Source organism: Carlito syrichta, unplaced genomic scaffold (assembly GCF_000164805.1).
Source record: "Carlito syrichta isolate Samal-C Ts95f unplaced genomic scaffold, Tarsius_syrichta-2.0.1 Scaffold304325, whole genome shotgun sequence".
Taxonomy (NCBI): Eukaryota; Metazoa; Chordata; class Mammalia; order Primates; family Tarsiidae; genus Carlito; species Carlito syrichta.
Window position 1 is genome coordinate 408,231 of NW_007248421.1, and position 18,232 is coordinate 426,462.

Below are 18,232 nucleotides of genomic sequence, written 5' to 3' on the forward strand. Positions count from 1 at the left end.
CCCCGGCAGCTCCTAGGCACTAATTCCCACCCTTTCAGCCCTGAAAAGTTGTCAAAAGCACTGCTTAACTGCTCATCCTCTTAGCCACCATCTCAGAATTGGCAAATGACTCAGGGAAAAGCAGTTTCTAATAGCCTTATTTTCTTCTGATCTAGAAGTTCTCCAGGCAACCCCATTCTCAAGGCCTCAATTGTGAACTTAAGTAAGTGACCTCCTCTGAGCTACATCTTTAACCTTGACCTTTCTCCTGAGTTATATTTCCAAACTGAACATTTCCCAACAGATACTAAATGCAATGCAAACCTGGCAAAATCACCACAAATCTTTAAGCTCCACTCCATCAAACATGTGTTTCCTATATCAGCTAATAATATCACTATTTTCAATAATCTAGACTAGAATCCTCAGCTATCTTCTATTATTCTTTCCTCCTCATGCCCTTATCCAATTGTTTACCCCATCTCCAAAATATCAGTCTTGCCTCCAAATTACTTTTCAAATCCACCCCCACCTTTATCTTCCAGTGGTATAATCTGAATTTTCACCACATCTTGTCTGACTTATGCCACAGTCATCTTTCAGTACATGTGGGCAATTGGTTCCAAGATCTCCACATATATTGAAAACTGTGCATACTCAAGTCAGCCCTGCAGAATCTCCATATACAAGGCAGTGGTCTATGTATGAGTATTTCACAATCTGCGAAAACCATATTTCTGATCTGTATTCAGTTGGAAAAGTAGGCATATGTGAACCCATGCAGTTCAAACCCAGGTTGTTCAAGAGTCAACTGTAATCTGTGTTGCCCTCATTCTAGTGTTTTTCCCTTCAAATAAATCTTATACATTAATGCTGGAATTATCTTTTACAAACCTAATCACATATCCTACACCAGAAGTCCTCACTCTCCTTATTTTATTTCATAGTATTTATTACTATAATATATATATACATATATATGTATGTATATATATACATTTATGTGTGTGTGTGTGTGTGTGTGTGTGTGTGTGTATTTGTTTGTTTTTTTGAGTTGGAGTCTCACTCTGTCCCCTAAGCTGGAGTGCAGTGGCACACTCATGGCCACCCCGCTGGGGTTTGGTGATCCTTCTGCCTCAGCCTTCCAAGTAGCCAGAACTACAGGCATGTACTACCATGCCCAGCTAATTTTTGATTTATTGTAGAGATGAGGTCTTGCCAAATTGCTCGGGCTGGTCTCAAACCCATGGGCTCAGGCAATCTACTCACCTCAGTCTCCCAAAGTGCTGGGATTACAGGCTGAGCCACTGAGCCCAGCCTATTATCTGTATTTTATAATTCTTATATTCATTAGAATGATATCATTATATAATAGATAACATTTTATACTTAAGCACAATTATACTTACACTGCTGTATCAATTATAATACATGCTAATTATAAAACATGGAATACATAATTATATATGATATAATATATAATCATATATATTTACATAGATAATTTTTCATCATTAGAATGTAAGTTCTACAAGGGCAGAATCCTTGTTGTATTCACTGTTATATGTTGCCCCAATGATTCAAAGCCATTAGTTAAATGAATGTTACTGAATAAATTAATTAATGGGGGCAAAATAGACATAAGTGCTCAATTTCCTAACTGCAGATCCTCCCCAAACAGGCTCAATCTTCACTTTCCAAATGTTGTGTCCTGTTATCTAAATCATTTATTTGACAAACATTCATTAAGTGTTTATGTGCTGGACACTGTGTTAGGCATTAAGAATACAGCATTGAATAAGAAAACATGGAGTTTATCATTGAACAGAGGAACAGCTTTAAACAAATCATTATTTAGTTACAATCATGGTAAGTGGTATTAAGAAAAGGAAGCTATGAGAATATACAACGGAGGTTAAGAACTGGAGGTATTAAGGAATGCTTTCTTGAAGAACTTACATTGAAGTTAGCTTTGAAGGAGTAGGAATTAGTAAGATGTTTATACATGTATGCTTGTAGGGGACAAGGTTAGAAAATTCTAGGCAGGAGAAACAGCATAGTAATAATTATATCTTCTACTTTGTGATAGGTACTCTGCTAGGTGCTCTATGTATATTATTTCACTGAAACTACCATAATTCTATGAAGTACTGGTATTTTTATTCAAATTATATGTATGAAGAGAGGAGGGAGTGAGGTAAAAGGACTTGCCCAGGTCACAGAGCTAATAAACTGGGGAAGAGTTGGGATTTTGGTCAAGGCTCATCGAAGTCTTCACCATCTGAAGTCTTAATTCTTGTTACTCCCCACATAATAACACAAGCTCCAGCCTCACTTAGATTGTTTTCCTATCTATTTTTTTGCTTCTGCAGTTTCCTTTGCTTAGAATACCCTTTCTCTCCAGTTTCCTTCTGCTAAAGTTTTCCAGTTCCACACATGTCATTCTCTCTAGGGAGACTGTCCTGATCTCAGTAGAATGTAAACCCCTCTTCATACTATATGATATCCACATATACCTGTATACTTCCCCAGGTAACTTTTATATTCTGTGAGTAACACATCTGTTTGTCTCCCCCAAGAAATTTGAGCATATCTTCGTCACCTTTCTTTGCTATGGAGTCAGGCACAGTGCCTGATACATAGTAGGCACTAAGTACTTGTTGAGTAAATTAGAAAAATAACCAAAAATCCTGAAGAGCACCTTTGGCTGGATTAAATTATCTTATTTTAACTTTTTTGTAGTTTCTACTCTTAAAACCCAAACTCATTTTAGGTAAGCAAAGTGCTCTTCACATAGCTGACAGAAGAGTCAGGAAAGGAAAAGAGAAGCCAAAAGAGAAGAAACAAGGAAAGCCCAAGAGCATCTCTGGAGAAGGTTTCTGAGTGCAAACATCCCTGAATCGATAGAAGTGGGAACCCAGGAGGCTTGAGCCTGGAGCCTGTTCTGATCTGGTGTCTTGACCCTTTGGGTGCACTGCCTATCTTCTGTTCACCCTCCTTATCTACTCTTTACCTATGGGCCTCAGGAGCTGCCCTGCATGCCTTCAGGGTTCTGGTCAACAGCGGGCAATAATAGGAGATAAGAGGAAGAGAGGAGAGTGAGGTCAGAGTATCTGTTCCCGACTCCCACGCTGTAAGGCTGCCTTTTCTCTAGTCTCAATTACTAGCCTTCTCCACACACCTCCTCTGCGGCAGGTTCTGGTGACCCTTTCCTTATCTATTCAGGCCAATGGAGTAACAGCACCTAGTACTAGCATCATCCTTTGGGGTTTCCCTACATGCTGCCCACATTTTGTAAACAGTCACTTTATTAAGCTGTCCACAAATTATTTTAATTTGAGTGTGCCATCTGTTTTCTGTGGGGACCCTGGCTTATCTATTGGCCTATTGGCCTGACATGCCTCCCAAAGCGAGGCAATAGGAAGGTGAGATGCAGTGATAAGAGACCAGCATGAAGAGGAGCTGATGGGAATTCTCAATTGACGGAAGAAAATAAGGAATCAGTGAAAGAAGGTGAAGGGGACAAGAACTGGAGGGACTACAGTTCTGATTGTGACTTCTTCTAAGTATATAAAAACTCAAAAACACTAAATCTAAGCTGGAAATAGTCTCACTATTCCTAGTTTGGGTATCACATCAAACAAGTGTTAGATACTTCCTCTAAAAAGCTAATTCGAAAAGAAATATAATACCTGACATCACTAGAGCTAGCTTCAAGCACCAAGCTAAGCATGGTGCCAACTATGTTTAGAGAACAATCACCACCACAATCAGAGGCTTTTCCTGTTTTCTTTAAATCTTGCAGATATGCCTCACCTGTACTTGGCGCCAGAGCATCCTTAAGCTCTCGTCTTTCATCTTTTTACAGCCTTTTCCTTTATTCACTACACACTGTTTAATGCTGTTCCATCTCCGCTGGGACACTCAATTGGAGTTTTTAGAACAGAGGGTCTGCAACCTTTTAATATTGTGTGAAAGAACTGCTGTAACAAAATAGCTGCCATTTTCCTTCAATTTGTCTTTGGTTTACCAATTGCATACTCACAGTAGAAACCCACTTCTGCCTTCTGTCTGCTGCCACAGTAATCAAAAGACCTTTATGGATAGCCGAAAAAAATACTGTAATTTGGCAGTCATCTTTTTTCCTGCTTTAATTATTATTTTAACGGGCTGCTTCTTATTTTAATAGATTTTTTTAATAAGGAAATCTTACTTACAAATTTTAATTAGCTTACTGAATATTCACTGCTTTGGAATAAGTAGTTTAATGAGTAAAGAGACCTCAGACTACTAACTAGCCTAAAGTCTCTAAAGTAGCTTGGGGGGAAATGATGCAGCCCTGGTGAAATAAGTTCAGGTCTGTACCTCACAAACCAGTACTCTGCAACCTAGGCCCTGAGGATGTATGAACCACACTGCCTCTTACAGGGAAAAAAGTAAAAATTCAGCTTCTCCTTTCTAATCAGGAATTTCTGTGTAAGAACCCCTACCTTCCCTACTCACTGAGGCTTATGACCCTTGTCAAATCACTTAACTTCTCTGAATTTCAGTTTCCTCATCTGTATGAATTATAGCATAATGTTTTCCATAAAAGCAGGTGTTATGCTTCACTTTAAGAGCTTTAAAATGTTGGTTGAATGAATGAATGCACCCTAGTGCTATCACTTAACCTCTATACCATTTGTGGATCTTACCTGATTAAAAAAAAAAATCCTTTATTTACAGTATATTTTAATTACAGCCGCAGTGAAGAAATAGTTAACATTTTTCATTCCAAAAACACTCAGCAGAAAAAGTAGGGCCAGAGTTACTCAAATTCAAACTGGAATCACGAGAACAATGGACTTTTTGTGGCTTAGTAACTTGAATAATCAATGCAAGTTAGCTTTATTCCAAGAAGTAAAAGCATTTTAATATGTGCTTCACTAATTAAGGATATGTGAAAAAGTCAGTATGATTCTCAGTGCATGACATTTGAAATTGTCTCTCCTTTTGCCAGTTTTCAGGGTGTATGTAAAAGTGAAACTCCAGATACTCAATCAAACCAAGTCTTAAGAAATCAGAGATTTAAAATCCTAGGTTCGGCATGCAATTCCATATTAAGGACATTTATAATATATATTATCACAAATTAATGTAAGACTATTATAAATGGTAAAATTTTCACTTACTTGTGCCCACTTATAGCTATAACACATTGTGAACTTTAAAAATTATAGAACATGTTTACTTAATATATCCATAACCATATATTTGTGTCCCTGACAATTTGCTGTTTAGTTTGCTTGGCTTCAAACTTGTTATATTACATATATTCTGCAATTTTCAGTTTTCATTCAAATTATGTTTTAAGGAGTCACTAGAATTGATGTGGATAGCTGTACATCATTCTTTTTTCACTGCTGTATAGGGCTCCACCATGGAATTATACCACAGTGTATTCCTCCATTTCTCCAGTCAAGTGACAACTGGCTGTTTCAAGTTTTTTGTCATTTTAAACAATGTTATTATGACTGCTCTTACCCACGTCTCCTGACACACAAGAGATTTTCTAGGGCAACTTCACCTAGAGGTGAAATTGTAAAATTGTGGGTTAAATAGTATATGCATGTTCAAATTTATAAGATAATTCCAAAAGTTTTCCAGAGTGGCTATGCCAATTTACATTCCTACCAGCAATATCACAAGGGTTTCTACTGCTGCACATTCTTGCCAACCCCTGGTCTGGTCAGACTTAAAATTTCTTGCTAATCTAGGAAATTTAAAATGTTAATTAATTGCAATTTTTAAATCATATTTTCCTAATTCCTATTAAGATAAAGGTCTTTTCATATAGTTTACCAATGCTATTTTTCCTTCTATGCAACTCTTGTTTGAGTCTTTTGCCTATTTTTCAAATAGGCTCTTTGTCTTTTTCTTATTAATTTATAAGAGTTCCTTATATATTTTTAATTTTAATTCTCTGTTGCTTATATACTTACAAATATCTTCTTGCAGTTTGTGGGCTGTCTTCACATTTTAAAAAATGTTTTATTTGGAAGTAACTTCAAATTTGCAAAAAAGTTGCTATTAAAAATAGTATAGAGAATATCTGTGTACGCCCTTTATCCAGATTCACCCATTATTAACATTTTGTCCCATTTGTTTTATCTTTGTGTGCACTCATGTTTGTGCATGTATGTTTTCATACACATATACATTTTTTCTGAACATTTAAGGGTAAGTTATATACATCATGGCCCTTTACTCCTAAGTCTGTCAGTGTATTTATTTCCTAAGCATACAGGTATTCTCTCAGATAACCACAGTACATTTATCAATTACAATTTAATTCTGTAACTTTTTTTTTTTTAGTTGGATTCTGTCATCCAGGTTGGAATGCAGTGGCACACTCACGGCCACCCCAGCATCGACCTGCTAGGCTCCAGCGATCCTTCCACCTCAGCCTTCCAAGTAGCCAGAACTACAGGTGTGTGCCACTACTCCCAGCTAATATTTTTGTTTTATTGTAGAGATGAGGTCTCACCAAGTTGCCTGGGCTGGTCTCAAACCCTCAGGTTCAGGCAATCCACTTGCCTTGGCCTCCCAAAGTGCTAGGATTACAGGCTGAGCCACCGAGCCTGGTCCAGTAATTTTAACACAACAATATCTTTTATAGCATTTTTCCCCCCTCTCTTACAGAATTCAGTCTAGGGTCAGGTATTACATTTTCTCGTCATACCTTTTTAGTCTTTTAAAATCTGGAACATTTCCATGGCCTTTCTTTAACATTTTTAAAGAATAATGCTCTCTTACTCCCTTTTTCTCTAGGTGAACATTCCTCATCTGGGGTTTGTCTGATGTTGTCTCGTGATTAGATTCAGGTTACTTTCTTGTATGCTCCGTCTGCTCCTTATTGGTGATGTTGATTCTAATCACCTGGTCAAGGTTTTGTTCCACTCTAAAATTAATTTTAAAAACAAATCCCTTGCAACTAATAAAGGGCCTATGGAAGGACACTTGAAGACCATGTTCTTCATCAAAATTTTCCCTTAGATTTAATATCTATTGATAAGTCTTAACTAATCCAATCTTTCTTGAAATGGTTGTATCATGCTGATATTTTCACAGTCTTTATTAATTACTTAAGTACTTTGCCCAGACTTAAGTGCTGAGGACTGATCATAGCTCATTGTAGCCTCAAACTCCTGGGCTCAAGTGATCTTCCCACCTCAGCCTCCCAAGTTGCTGGCCCTACAGGCACCAGCATTGCTGGCTAATTACTTTTTGCAGAGACTGGGGTCTCACTATGTTGCCTGGGATGGTCTTGAACTCCTAGGCTCAAGCAATTCTCCTGCCATGGCCTCCCAAAGTGTTGGGATTACAAGCGTGAGCCACTGCACCCTGCCTAAGTACTTTGATAACGTTTTACTCTGAATTTATCCATTTTTTTCTATGTTGCTTACACATTTTATGTCCTGTTTAAGAAATTCTGTCCTACCCTCATAGTATTAAAGATATTTCTTTACTTATTCTTACTAAGGATTTTAAGCAGTAGCAGTAAAGAATAAATCACAGTTTCATATACTCTAAATCTAGCAAAAATAGTGTTATTCTAGTTGCCTGTTTTCAAAGGGTTTCAACATTTTAAAAATTAGTTTTGTACATGAACTGCTAGATTCTAATTTAATTGTATTTAAGTATGATTTATATTTTATTTTTATTTTATTTATTTTTGAGTTGAGAGTCTCACTCTGTCACCAGGCTGGAGTGCACTGGCACAATCACAGCTCATCGCAGCCTCGACTGCCTGGGATCAGGTGATCCTTCTGCCTCAGGCTCCTGAGTAGCTGGGACTACAGGTGTGTGCCACACACTCAGTTAATTTTTTTTTTTTTTTTGGTAGAGATGAGGTCTCACTATGTTGCCCAAGCTGTTCTCAAACTCCTGGGCTCATGTAAAGTATGATTTATATTTTAAACAATGTTTACTTCTCCTTTGAAAGTAGTTGATCTGTTAAGCCTAGAAGAGAAATTCTGTACTTTCACTTTTAAACAATGTAAACAAATGGCCATTAATTTATAAGAATAATAACTGATGTCTTTAATAATTAAAATGATAACCACTGTTTCCACTTCAGAGATGTAGGGGAGGAAACTGTTGCGGGATAATTAACTTTTTAGGCAGAAAATAGGTAAAAAGAAAATTGTAACAATTTTAATTGATGCTTACACTACTTGCTAAAATTTTGTGTTTAAAAGGATAACCCTGGAAGAACAAAGTCAAAAAGTTTGCTTTTGAGACAGAGTAATAAATCTATGTTCATATTTCTCTACCATTTCCTCAGCAAACGCTAAAAAAAAAAAAAAATTCAAAACCTAACGAAGTTTTTTCTATAGGAAACAAATGAAATGAGGCTATGAGGCTGGGTACGGTGGCTCATGCTTGTAATGTCAGCTCAAAAGAGGCTGAGGTGAGAGAATTGCTTGAGCCCACAAGTTTGAGACCAGCCTAGGCAACACAGTGAAACCTTGTCTCTCTATATTTTTTTAAATTATAAATTTAAAAAATCCAAGTGAAATAAATATTTTTTAAAAACACTGATAAGTGGGCTTCTAGCCTATTTTTAGATGCGAAAGCTCCATGGTTCAGAACATCTAGAAGGAAACCTTGAATCACTTATTCCACAATCATGTACTGAGCACATCCTACCTTACAAAGGAAGTGCTTGGTACCACAGCTCATGAAACATCTGGATTTCACTGGTTTTGAAAAAATACATAACCTGTGTTATTCTCTAGTGGTACATATATTGCAGTAGTGTTAAAAAGAAGAGTTAAAGTAGGAAAATATCCTAACAAATTGGATCCACCAACATTTAAGATCTAAGTCAGAAAGCGGCTATTGTTATCATCATCTGGTGCTCAGTAGGAACCTCATCCTTTCACTAATATTCAGAGAAAGTGCACACACCAAAAAACCCACTTGAAATGAATATACTTTTAATTGTCTTCCCTGTCAAACCCAGCATATTATACTGTTTCTCAGTACTTTAAGTGGCAGTGAATACTACATAACTCAGATAGTAACGTTTTATATGTCTGGTGTAAGTTTGTAACCCAATCAAATATACTCCATTTCTAACTGAGCAAAAGGGATCAAGATATACCACTATTTCATAAGAAAATGACAATATATCTTTTTTTTTTTAGTTGGAGTCTCACTCCTTTACCCAGGCTGGAGTACAGTGGCACGCATGCTCACGGCCACCCCTGCCTCGACCTTCTGGGCTCCAGCGATCCTTCTGCCTCAGCCTTCCAAGTAGCTGGAACTATAGACACATGCCACCACACCCAGTTTTTTTTTTTTTACTTTATTGTAGTGACGAGGTCTCGCAAGGTTGCCCGGGCTGGTCTCAAACCCGCGGGCTCAGGCAATCCACTGGCCTTGGTCTCCCAAAGTGCTGGGATTACAGGCTGAGCCACCGAACCTGGCCGACAATAATCTTAAATGAAATCTTAATTAGATATTATTTTGCTCTTGAGGATCTATGGAAAGTAATGCCAAACGAGGAGCATCGACTTAAATCTCTACCCTATTCCCTTAAATAACAATGATGTAAAACACTGACGTGAAACCCTCATTGAAATCTGAAGAGAATCTTTAGTATCTTGGACTTCAGGTGTACAAGAGGTGCATTTACTTAAAAACTACTCTTAACATTTGGTGTCATGTGACCCCTAGGGAACACTGAAGTTTCTGACAAGGATCAGCTTTCCCTTGAGTTCCACGATAAAAACTGGTTGGAAAACTGTCACTTTTACAAGCTACAAAGAAATGCTATTCAAATGTCAATAATATGAGTACTTAAATAAAATTGTATTTTAGAGATAATGTCAATAGGATATACTTACTTTTTAAGAAGGTATATTTTTGTTAATTTATATCTCCAATTAGGTGTCACCAATCCTCAATCCAAATACCAGTCTATTTGACTGATACTAATTGTATTTTTGTTTAATAATGGTAACTAACTTCAGGGCCACAAACTATTACCAATGGACATTTAAAAAAACACAAAAAATAAAAACTCTGACAGGCATGAACTTAACTATTCTGCCTAATGAATAATAAGGAAGCAAGGAAATCCTTGGGACTCAAACATCACAGCATGGTTACCTAGGAGGGGCTTGGTGATTTCCTCAAAGATTTCACCAAAGAATTAAATTTCCAGACTGGGTGCTGTGGCTCACACCTATAATCCCAGCACTTTGGGAGGCAGAAGCGAGAAGATTGCCTGAGTCCAGGGGTTTGAGACCAGCCTGGGCAACTTGGTGAGATCTCATTTCTATAATAAATCAAAAAATTAGCTGGGCATGGTGGTGCACACATGTGGTTCCAGCTACTTGGAAGGCTGAGGCAAAAAGATCACCTGAACCCAGCAAGTTGAGACTGCAGTGGTCATGTGAGTGCTACTGTACTCCAGCCTGGGTGACAGAGTGACACTCCAACTCGAAAAAGAAAAGAGAAAAGAATTAAATTTCCTTTCTTCAACAACTAAATTGGTTTCTCACTGGTAGAAGCTTAGGTCAGTCATTTAAGTCAGGGAAAACAGGAATACATGTCATTTACTGGAGAGTCCACAAGTGCAAACTGTCCTCTCCCATGTCATGTTTATGTCCTCTCTGTAGAAGATTCACACTGGGGTTAGGAGTGCTGGTAATCTTGATTCCTTGTCACTTTGGGTTTTAAATAAAATTATCTAAGCTTTAAAATCTTGCCTAATAGCTGGGCTTGGTGGTTCAGCCTGTAATCCCATGCTTTGGGAGGCTGAGGTGAGTGGATTGCCTGAGTCTGCAGGTTCAAGACCTGCCTGGGCAACCTGGCGAGACCTCATCTCTACAATAAATAAAAAAATCAGCTGTGCATGGTAACGCATGCCTGTAATTCCGGCTACTCGCAAGGCTGAGGCGGAAGGATCGCCGGAGCCCAGCAGGTCGAGGCTGCGGTAGCTGGGAGCGGCAACTGCACGCCAGTCAGGGTGACAGAGTAAGAAAGAAAGAGAGAGAGAGAGAGAGAGAGAGAGAGAGAGAGAGAGAGAGAGAGACAGAGAGAGAAAGAAAGAAAGAAAATAAAATCTTGCCTAAAACTCTGGAAATATCTAGATTTTTAAAATATCTTCTTTGATGATGGCACATTTGGGTATGAAATTTGATGAGAACACCCTGAGGAAGGAATGGGATTCCTGTATCAATGGGGAATAAGACAAACCATGGGGTCCTTGCTCACCTGTGACACTGTGATGCTGCATTTCTTGGCCAGTTCCTCTTTGGCTTCTTCACTGGGGTAGGGGTTGCTGAGGTGTGAGTAAAAATATTCATTTAAGATTTCTGTGGCCTGTTTACTGAAGTTACGCCTTTTCCGTCTATGACAAGAGTAAAAACAGGTTCGCAGTTACAATCGGCATTAACCAAAGAGGGATAGATTAATTAAGATCATACAAAAAGTAGATTTCTATTTTTAAACATCCTTAGAGTCTAATTTATTACTGTGATACTGTAAGTTATAGTCTAGGTATCCTACAAAGCACTATCCAATTCATTTTAAGATGCCAGATCACTAAGAAAATACTAGAATATGAAGCACAATTAATTTCATTCTTTAACGTATTTAACAAATATTTATTAAGAACCTAATGTGTTGTAGGTATTCAGTGATGATCCAGTGGTAACAAAACAGACAAGGTCTACCAAAGAACTTACAGGGAACTGGAACACTAAGGAACAGAATAGAAAGATGGGGCAAGAAAGATATTAGAAAGGGATTGAAGAAATAAATAGTTACATATTCTGGTGATAATTACAAATTATCCTGAAGGAAGAGTATAAGATATAATGAAAATGTGTAAGAGGGAAAGGTAATATAGATTATGGAATGAGAAAAGATGTCCTTGAAAGAGAGACATTTAATTCGAGATCTAGATAATGGTTGGGAGTTAGTCAGACAAAGAGTAGAAGAGGAAACAGTCCTGAAACAGAAAAGAGCTTGTCTACAGGCCTAGAGGAGGCTGAAGCACACCAAAAGATAGGCAATGCATGAGAGAAATCTGGAAGGATGGGTAGGGGTCAGTTTATAGTGGGGTAGAATTTTTAGATTTTATGCTAAGTGCAATAGGAAGCTATTAAAGGTCTTAAGTTTCATATTTTAAAAAGATTGTTCTAATTGCTGAGAACAGCTGGAGGACAGCATGAAAGAAACTGCAAAGACCATTTAAGAAGACAATTGCCCTGGTCAAATTGAAGATGATATAATGAAAATAGGACTCAAGATTTATTTGAAAGGTAAAAGCAACAGAATTTGATGACAGAGTGGATGGGGAGAAATAGATGAGGGAGACAGAAAGAAGGTTAGGGGGGAAAAAATCAAGATGTTATTTCTGGATTTTTCTGCTTAAGCAACTGTCTGAACTGAGGTATCATTTTCTTCACAAGAGAAAGTGTAGGGGAGGAAAACTTTTTCAATTTTATTTTATTTTTGCTTTGGTTGGGAGTGGGGTGGAAGGATGACAGAGTGCCAGAGATCAAGTATTAATTAACAACTAATTTCAAGTAGCAAAAGTGTCATTTGTATTTGGGTTTTGTTATTAAGATTTAAATAATTCCAGTCTGAAAATTCGCATTTGTCAGAATTCATTCTGGATTAGATACTCTAGTAACTAGAAAATACCTTCTTCAGATAATTTTCTTAATACTTTCTTCAAAATGATCTTCTCAATTTTGACATCCCACACTCAGAAAAGACAGAGAGAGCCAGTAAGTGGTTTCAAAGGTATGCATCATATAAGATTCTTTTAGTTAAAATGATGTAACTTGCATGGCAGGTTAACTGTGTGATCAATGTTTCAACATTAAAGGAGAGTTTAAGGCAGTAAAAAATCTAGGTCTGATCAAAACATCTCAAGTTTCAGTCCTGAAATTTCTTAATTTTAATATTTTTTTGGAGAGTTAAAGCATTTTTTTCCTGGGGAATGAAGATGAGAGTCAAAATCTATTTGGGGATTGCAGTCAACAAGATTTGATGATGAGATGGATGGGGGAGGTGGTAAAGGAAGAAAAGAAGTTTCTTTCTGACACCTAGAAGAACAGCAGCTAGCATTTTTGCAGGAGTCATGCATTGTTTGAAAACAAAGACAAGGCCCTGAGTTGGGGGCACTTTGAAGAGGCACACTCTGATAAGCAGGTAGCTGGATAAGTAAGGTGGAAAAGGTCTAGAACAAACCTACAGGCATTAGTTGGCCCACAGACATTATTTGTTGAGACCACACAGTAATGGCCTGCTCATAAAAATCTAGGTTTCTGACTTCTTATGTGAAATCTGGAGATCAGTCACACCAGGGTTGCAATCTCAGAAGGCAGTTGTAGGCTAAAGCTGAGTGATGGCTGTCCCCTTAGATATGTACCCATCTGCTCTAAGCCTCACTGCCCCTCACTGCATCTCTAATCCAGTTACTCCACTCAATTCCATTATATATAAGCATACGAGTTTGTGACTCCCAGTCTAAAACATGGAGCCCAGCATCAAGGCCAAGGGTAGACAGGAGTAGATAACAAAAAAGCAATTGGGAAACAGGGACTTGTAAAATGAGGAACAAGAAGAAACATATCTAGGGAAGCAAAGAGAAATTTGGCTCACATCAATTTAGCCCAGGGGTGGTTTTTAGCAAACATAAAAAAAAAACCACAGAGAACATATACAATATCTCACCAGACATTCTAGCTTCTACTAGGACAGGGACCCACACAAATTTATTCTTAAATGTTTTGCTTCCGCTTGTCAAATTATGAAGAAAACATGAGCATGGCCTTACAGAAAACCAGAGTGAGCAAGTGAATCACGTATCTGACCACGTATGTTTGCCTAAAGCAGAGCTGCCTCATCTTCTCAGTGCACAGGGCTTGCTGGGAGGCACTACCACTGCAAGAATAAATGGAACCAAAGCTCAGTATTTGCATTTACTTGAAGGCATAGGAGAGAATTTGGCCATATACGTTATTAATTAGAAAACACCCTATAAGAAATGCCCTTCAAGCATTTCCCCTCAGTTTCACTCCCCCAGGGTTCACCACATTCTAAATGGCTATGCCTCAGGCCAGTGTGCAGTGGTGCATCAGTCCAGGGCTGTGTTCCATCAGCATCACAATGCTACTAACAGCAGTTTCTGCGGGAGAAAGGATTCTGCTCCAACCTCTGCCACTCTCTCATTTTCGGTCTGCTCACTCTAGGCTGTTAATATACTTTCTCTTTGTGGAAGAAAAATAAATCATTTAGGTGTATACATTATGAATGCAGTTTTATAAAAAATAAGCATGCATATTGACAAGAATGGGAAAGTAGCAACAGAAATAAGGATAGCAGTTGACTTAAACAAATTCCTTTCTATTAAACATATTTTTTAATATCTTTGTTACACAACACTATTTATTAAAATGCCCAAATTTGACAATAATTATAAAATGTTTTTTGAGCTGTTAGAAAGCAGTAAGTGGAAATATTCATTCATTTGGCCAGTCCATAAATTATTTTTTGTTGCCTATTACCTCTTGGTCTTGGCTGTTGCTTTCAGTGACCTTGTGGCTTACCAGGGGAGAGAAGAAATGTTCATGAAAGACTACAAGAAAAGAGAGTGCATGAAATTTGGTCTGAATAATTGTATAAATGCAGTATAAGTGTTCAAGGGAAGAAAGAATTGGTCCAAGAGAGTAATTAAAGTGAACTGAAAAGGAAGAAGTGAGGCCAGGCCTAGAACAATAAGGAACATCTCACTAGATCCAACCAACATGAGCACTGGTTAAGTTCTGGGCTTGGTTTCAGACACCTTCACAGACAACAACTCATTACTGGTGACCAACTTAGAGAGAGGGTTTGCTGCTGTGAGAGGCAGAGGAGTGGTTGGTAAAGACAGAGAAAAAAGAGGAATTCTAGGTAGTGGAAACAGATAGGACAAAGAGACATTTCATTACTGGAAGAAATATAGGAGAACAATTTAGTGATATATTAATAAAACCACAGAAAACATTCAAGTTCTGATCTAATAATTCCACTTTTGAGAATTAATCCTTAGGAAATAATGTTAAAGACAAAAAGGTTCAATGTATAAAGATTCTCACTGAAACACTAGTTTCAATAAAAATCTGCCTAAAATGGAACCCTCTCTCCATCATTTCCTCTTCTCTTGCTTGATTTCTCTGCATAACACTTATCACCCCATTCCATTTCGTTGCATTATTGAATAGAGTACACTGTATATTTTTTCACTTCTTTATTGTCTACTTCCTCATGTAAAATATACGCTCAACAGGCTCAAGTATGTTAACTTGTCTTGTTTACCACTCAGCACAAGTAAATAATTGTAGAAGGAAGGAACAAAGGAAGAAGTTATATAGAAATTAATAGGAAAAACTTAAATGCTCAAAAATAAAATAATGCCAAGTAAATTATGTTATATATCCATTTGGTAGGTTTCAAATATTAAAATAGTTATAATTAGAGCTCATATGACATGAAAATGTCTGTGTATTCACAGTAAATTTTTAAAAAAGTAGACCAATCTATGCATATTGACCCATTTAAAAAATATTTATTTAAAGAAACCCCGAAACAAACAAAAAACAAAATAAATATACTACAAGCCGGGCTCGGTGGCTCAGCCTGTAATCCCGCGCCTTTGGGAGGCTGAGGTGAGTGGATTGCCTGAGCCCGCGGGTACGAGACCCGCCTGGGCAGCGAGACCTCATCTCTACAATAAATCAAAAAATCAGCCGGGTGTGGTAGCGCGTGCCTGTAATTCCGGCTACTCGGAAGGCTGAGGCGGAAGGATCGCCAGAGCCCAGCAAGCGAGGTTGTGGTGGCCAGGAGCGGCCACTGCACTCCAGTCTGGGCGACCGTGTGAGACTCCAACTCAAAAAAAAAAAAAAAGAAAAAGAAAAGAAAATATGCTACAACATTTATAGTGATTTTTTTCATTAGATAGTAGAAATGAGGTTGTCTTTATTCCTCATCTTTTTATTCTATATATTTTTGAAACTTTTCATAGTAAGCTTGGCATTTTTTTAGATTAAAAAAAAAATCTTCACCACAACAAAAAAGTAATACAAGCAGGGGGAGGTCACAGAAGGCCTTAAATGCCAGGTTGAGGTGTGCATATGTGAGTATGTGTGTATCCAGTACTGAAATGCTACCATGATTTCTAAAAGCAACGCAATCAGGGCAGCACAGTGATGCTACGTAAACAGAGAAGGGATATGGAGGATGGGCAGGAGAGGAAATAGGGAGACTAGCAGGAAGGGACTGTGCTAATCTAGCTACAAAGAATGATCAGGATCTGAGTAGCACAAGGAAAGAACTAACACGAAAAACTTAGAAAACAAAGCACTGATAACGTCTAGTGACTAATTCAGTATAGAAGAAGAGGAAACCAAAGATGATCCAGAGCTTTGCTTAACTAGAATAATGGTGGTATAATTAGGTAGCAAATGTTTGCTTACATGGCTTTAAGAAAGAGTTCTGGCACAAAGACTGTTTCACACACTCTGGTTTCCAGTTGAAAAGCTATCTTAATTATTTTCTTTAATATTGTGAGATTTAGATGGTAATTATCACTTCTGTCAGATTTCAAGGGGAAAGAAAGAAAAAATAAAATAGAACCCCCTTTCCAAAGTTGCAGATTGATCATGAGCTTCAGCAATGCCCAAGAGGCATCCCTACAGAGACAGCACATACCAGGACAATTCTCCTGTTCTGTTACTCAGAAGATCACCACATACAATGTATTACCATATACAATGTGTTGGCTAACTCCTGTGAAACTTGGGGTAAACTTCAGACAAAAAGTAAATTCTCGTCCTTACAGAAGAAACTGATGAGTTCTTACTTGATTTGGAAATACAGAATTGGAAACTGAAATACTTACTTCCTTTTTAGGAGTATCAGTATTTCTAAGAATTTTCTCATAATATACACAAGCAATGCAACATTAGGGTATTCTTAGGAAATACCTTTTGTTAAAACAGAGTTATATGCAGGAAATTATCCTTAAAAATACTTTTTTAATATCAGAGTTGAAAGGCTACATACTCCTAAAGTCATTAGTAAGAATGTTAAATCCTATTCATTTCCTGAATCACTAAATTGGCAGCTAACCGCACTACCATTCTCAGAGATGAAGAGGCTTGACAGCACAGGCACTAAGAACTAAATTACCTGTTCATTGTACAGAAAATCTCTTCTAGCCAAATTAAAGATGAATTTGGCTAAGACCAACTGGCCAGTTTTACAGAACACAATTTATAAGGAGTGAAAGATGGGGGTTGGGTTGGTGAGGGACAGGGAAAGCTATGCAATAGATTTATGGCTTCACATACCTGGCATCAAGGAACCTTGATCTTAAAATCATAACTGCTTCACAAGTGCTTTGTTTGAGTTGCATCTGAATGGAACTAAATTTTCGATGGATGATGCCCACCATCCTTTCAATCTCTTTTGGGGATATGGGACGTGTTCTACTCTGCTCTCGGAGAAGGTTCATCACATGTGTAGTGAATTCATTACACGCCTGTAATGGGGGAAAAAAATCACTCCTTTGGAAACTGGTATTTTATATTATCACACCCAGACATTAACTCATCTGAATTTCCACCTCATTTACAATCACCAATGGCATTATGCAGTGGGTAGGGTAAAATGAAAACTAAGACACTTATGAAATGATGGTGGTAGCAAGAATTCTGAAATTGTGAATGGTTAGACATGCAAGGGAGCTATAGCAGTCAACTGCCCTTCCCACTCACCCTTGTCCCGGTTCCAAAATGAGGTTTTCCCATTGGAGGATGCTCCCTGCCAATGCCCATATATAAGTAAAAATATATGAGTTATTTCTAAGTAGTCCCTGTTTTATCAGGGGTTTCATATTTATTCAACAAATGTGTACTGAACAACTAACTACAAAGTTCAAAGCGCTGTAAGGGACAAAGAAATGAGTAAGATGCAGACCTCACCTTCAGAGAGATAAAATATATAAAAAACTAATTCTCACACAAAGCAGTCAGTGCAAAGTGTAACAGGAAGATATTAACAAGTGCTATATAAATTCCAAGCAGGGAATATTCTCATCTGGAGGCTTCATGATTTGGGCCTTAAAGAAGAGGTAGGATAGCCAAAACAATCCTTAGCAAAAGAAACAAAGCAGGAGGTATCACACTTCCAGACTTCAAACTTT

At 37.7% G+C, this 18,232-nt stretch overlaps 1 protein-coding gene across 1 annotated transcript in view; it reads right to left on the minus strand.

The window, feature by feature from the left end:
• The window catches only part of PBX3 (PBX homeobox 3), a 125,183-nt gene that overhangs the window by 21,732 nt on the left and 85,219 nt on the right, over positions 1-18,232 (minus strand). The window contains exons 3-4 of the mRNA XM_021713172.1: positions 17,379-17,569; positions 11,248-11,383 (exon numbers count right to left, since the gene is read on the minus strand). Of these exons, the coding sequence (XP_021568847.1) occupies positions 11,248-11,383; positions 17,379-17,569 (327 nt within the window). The remainder of the gene's footprint in view (positions 1-11,247; positions 11,384-17,378; positions 17,570-18,232) is intronic.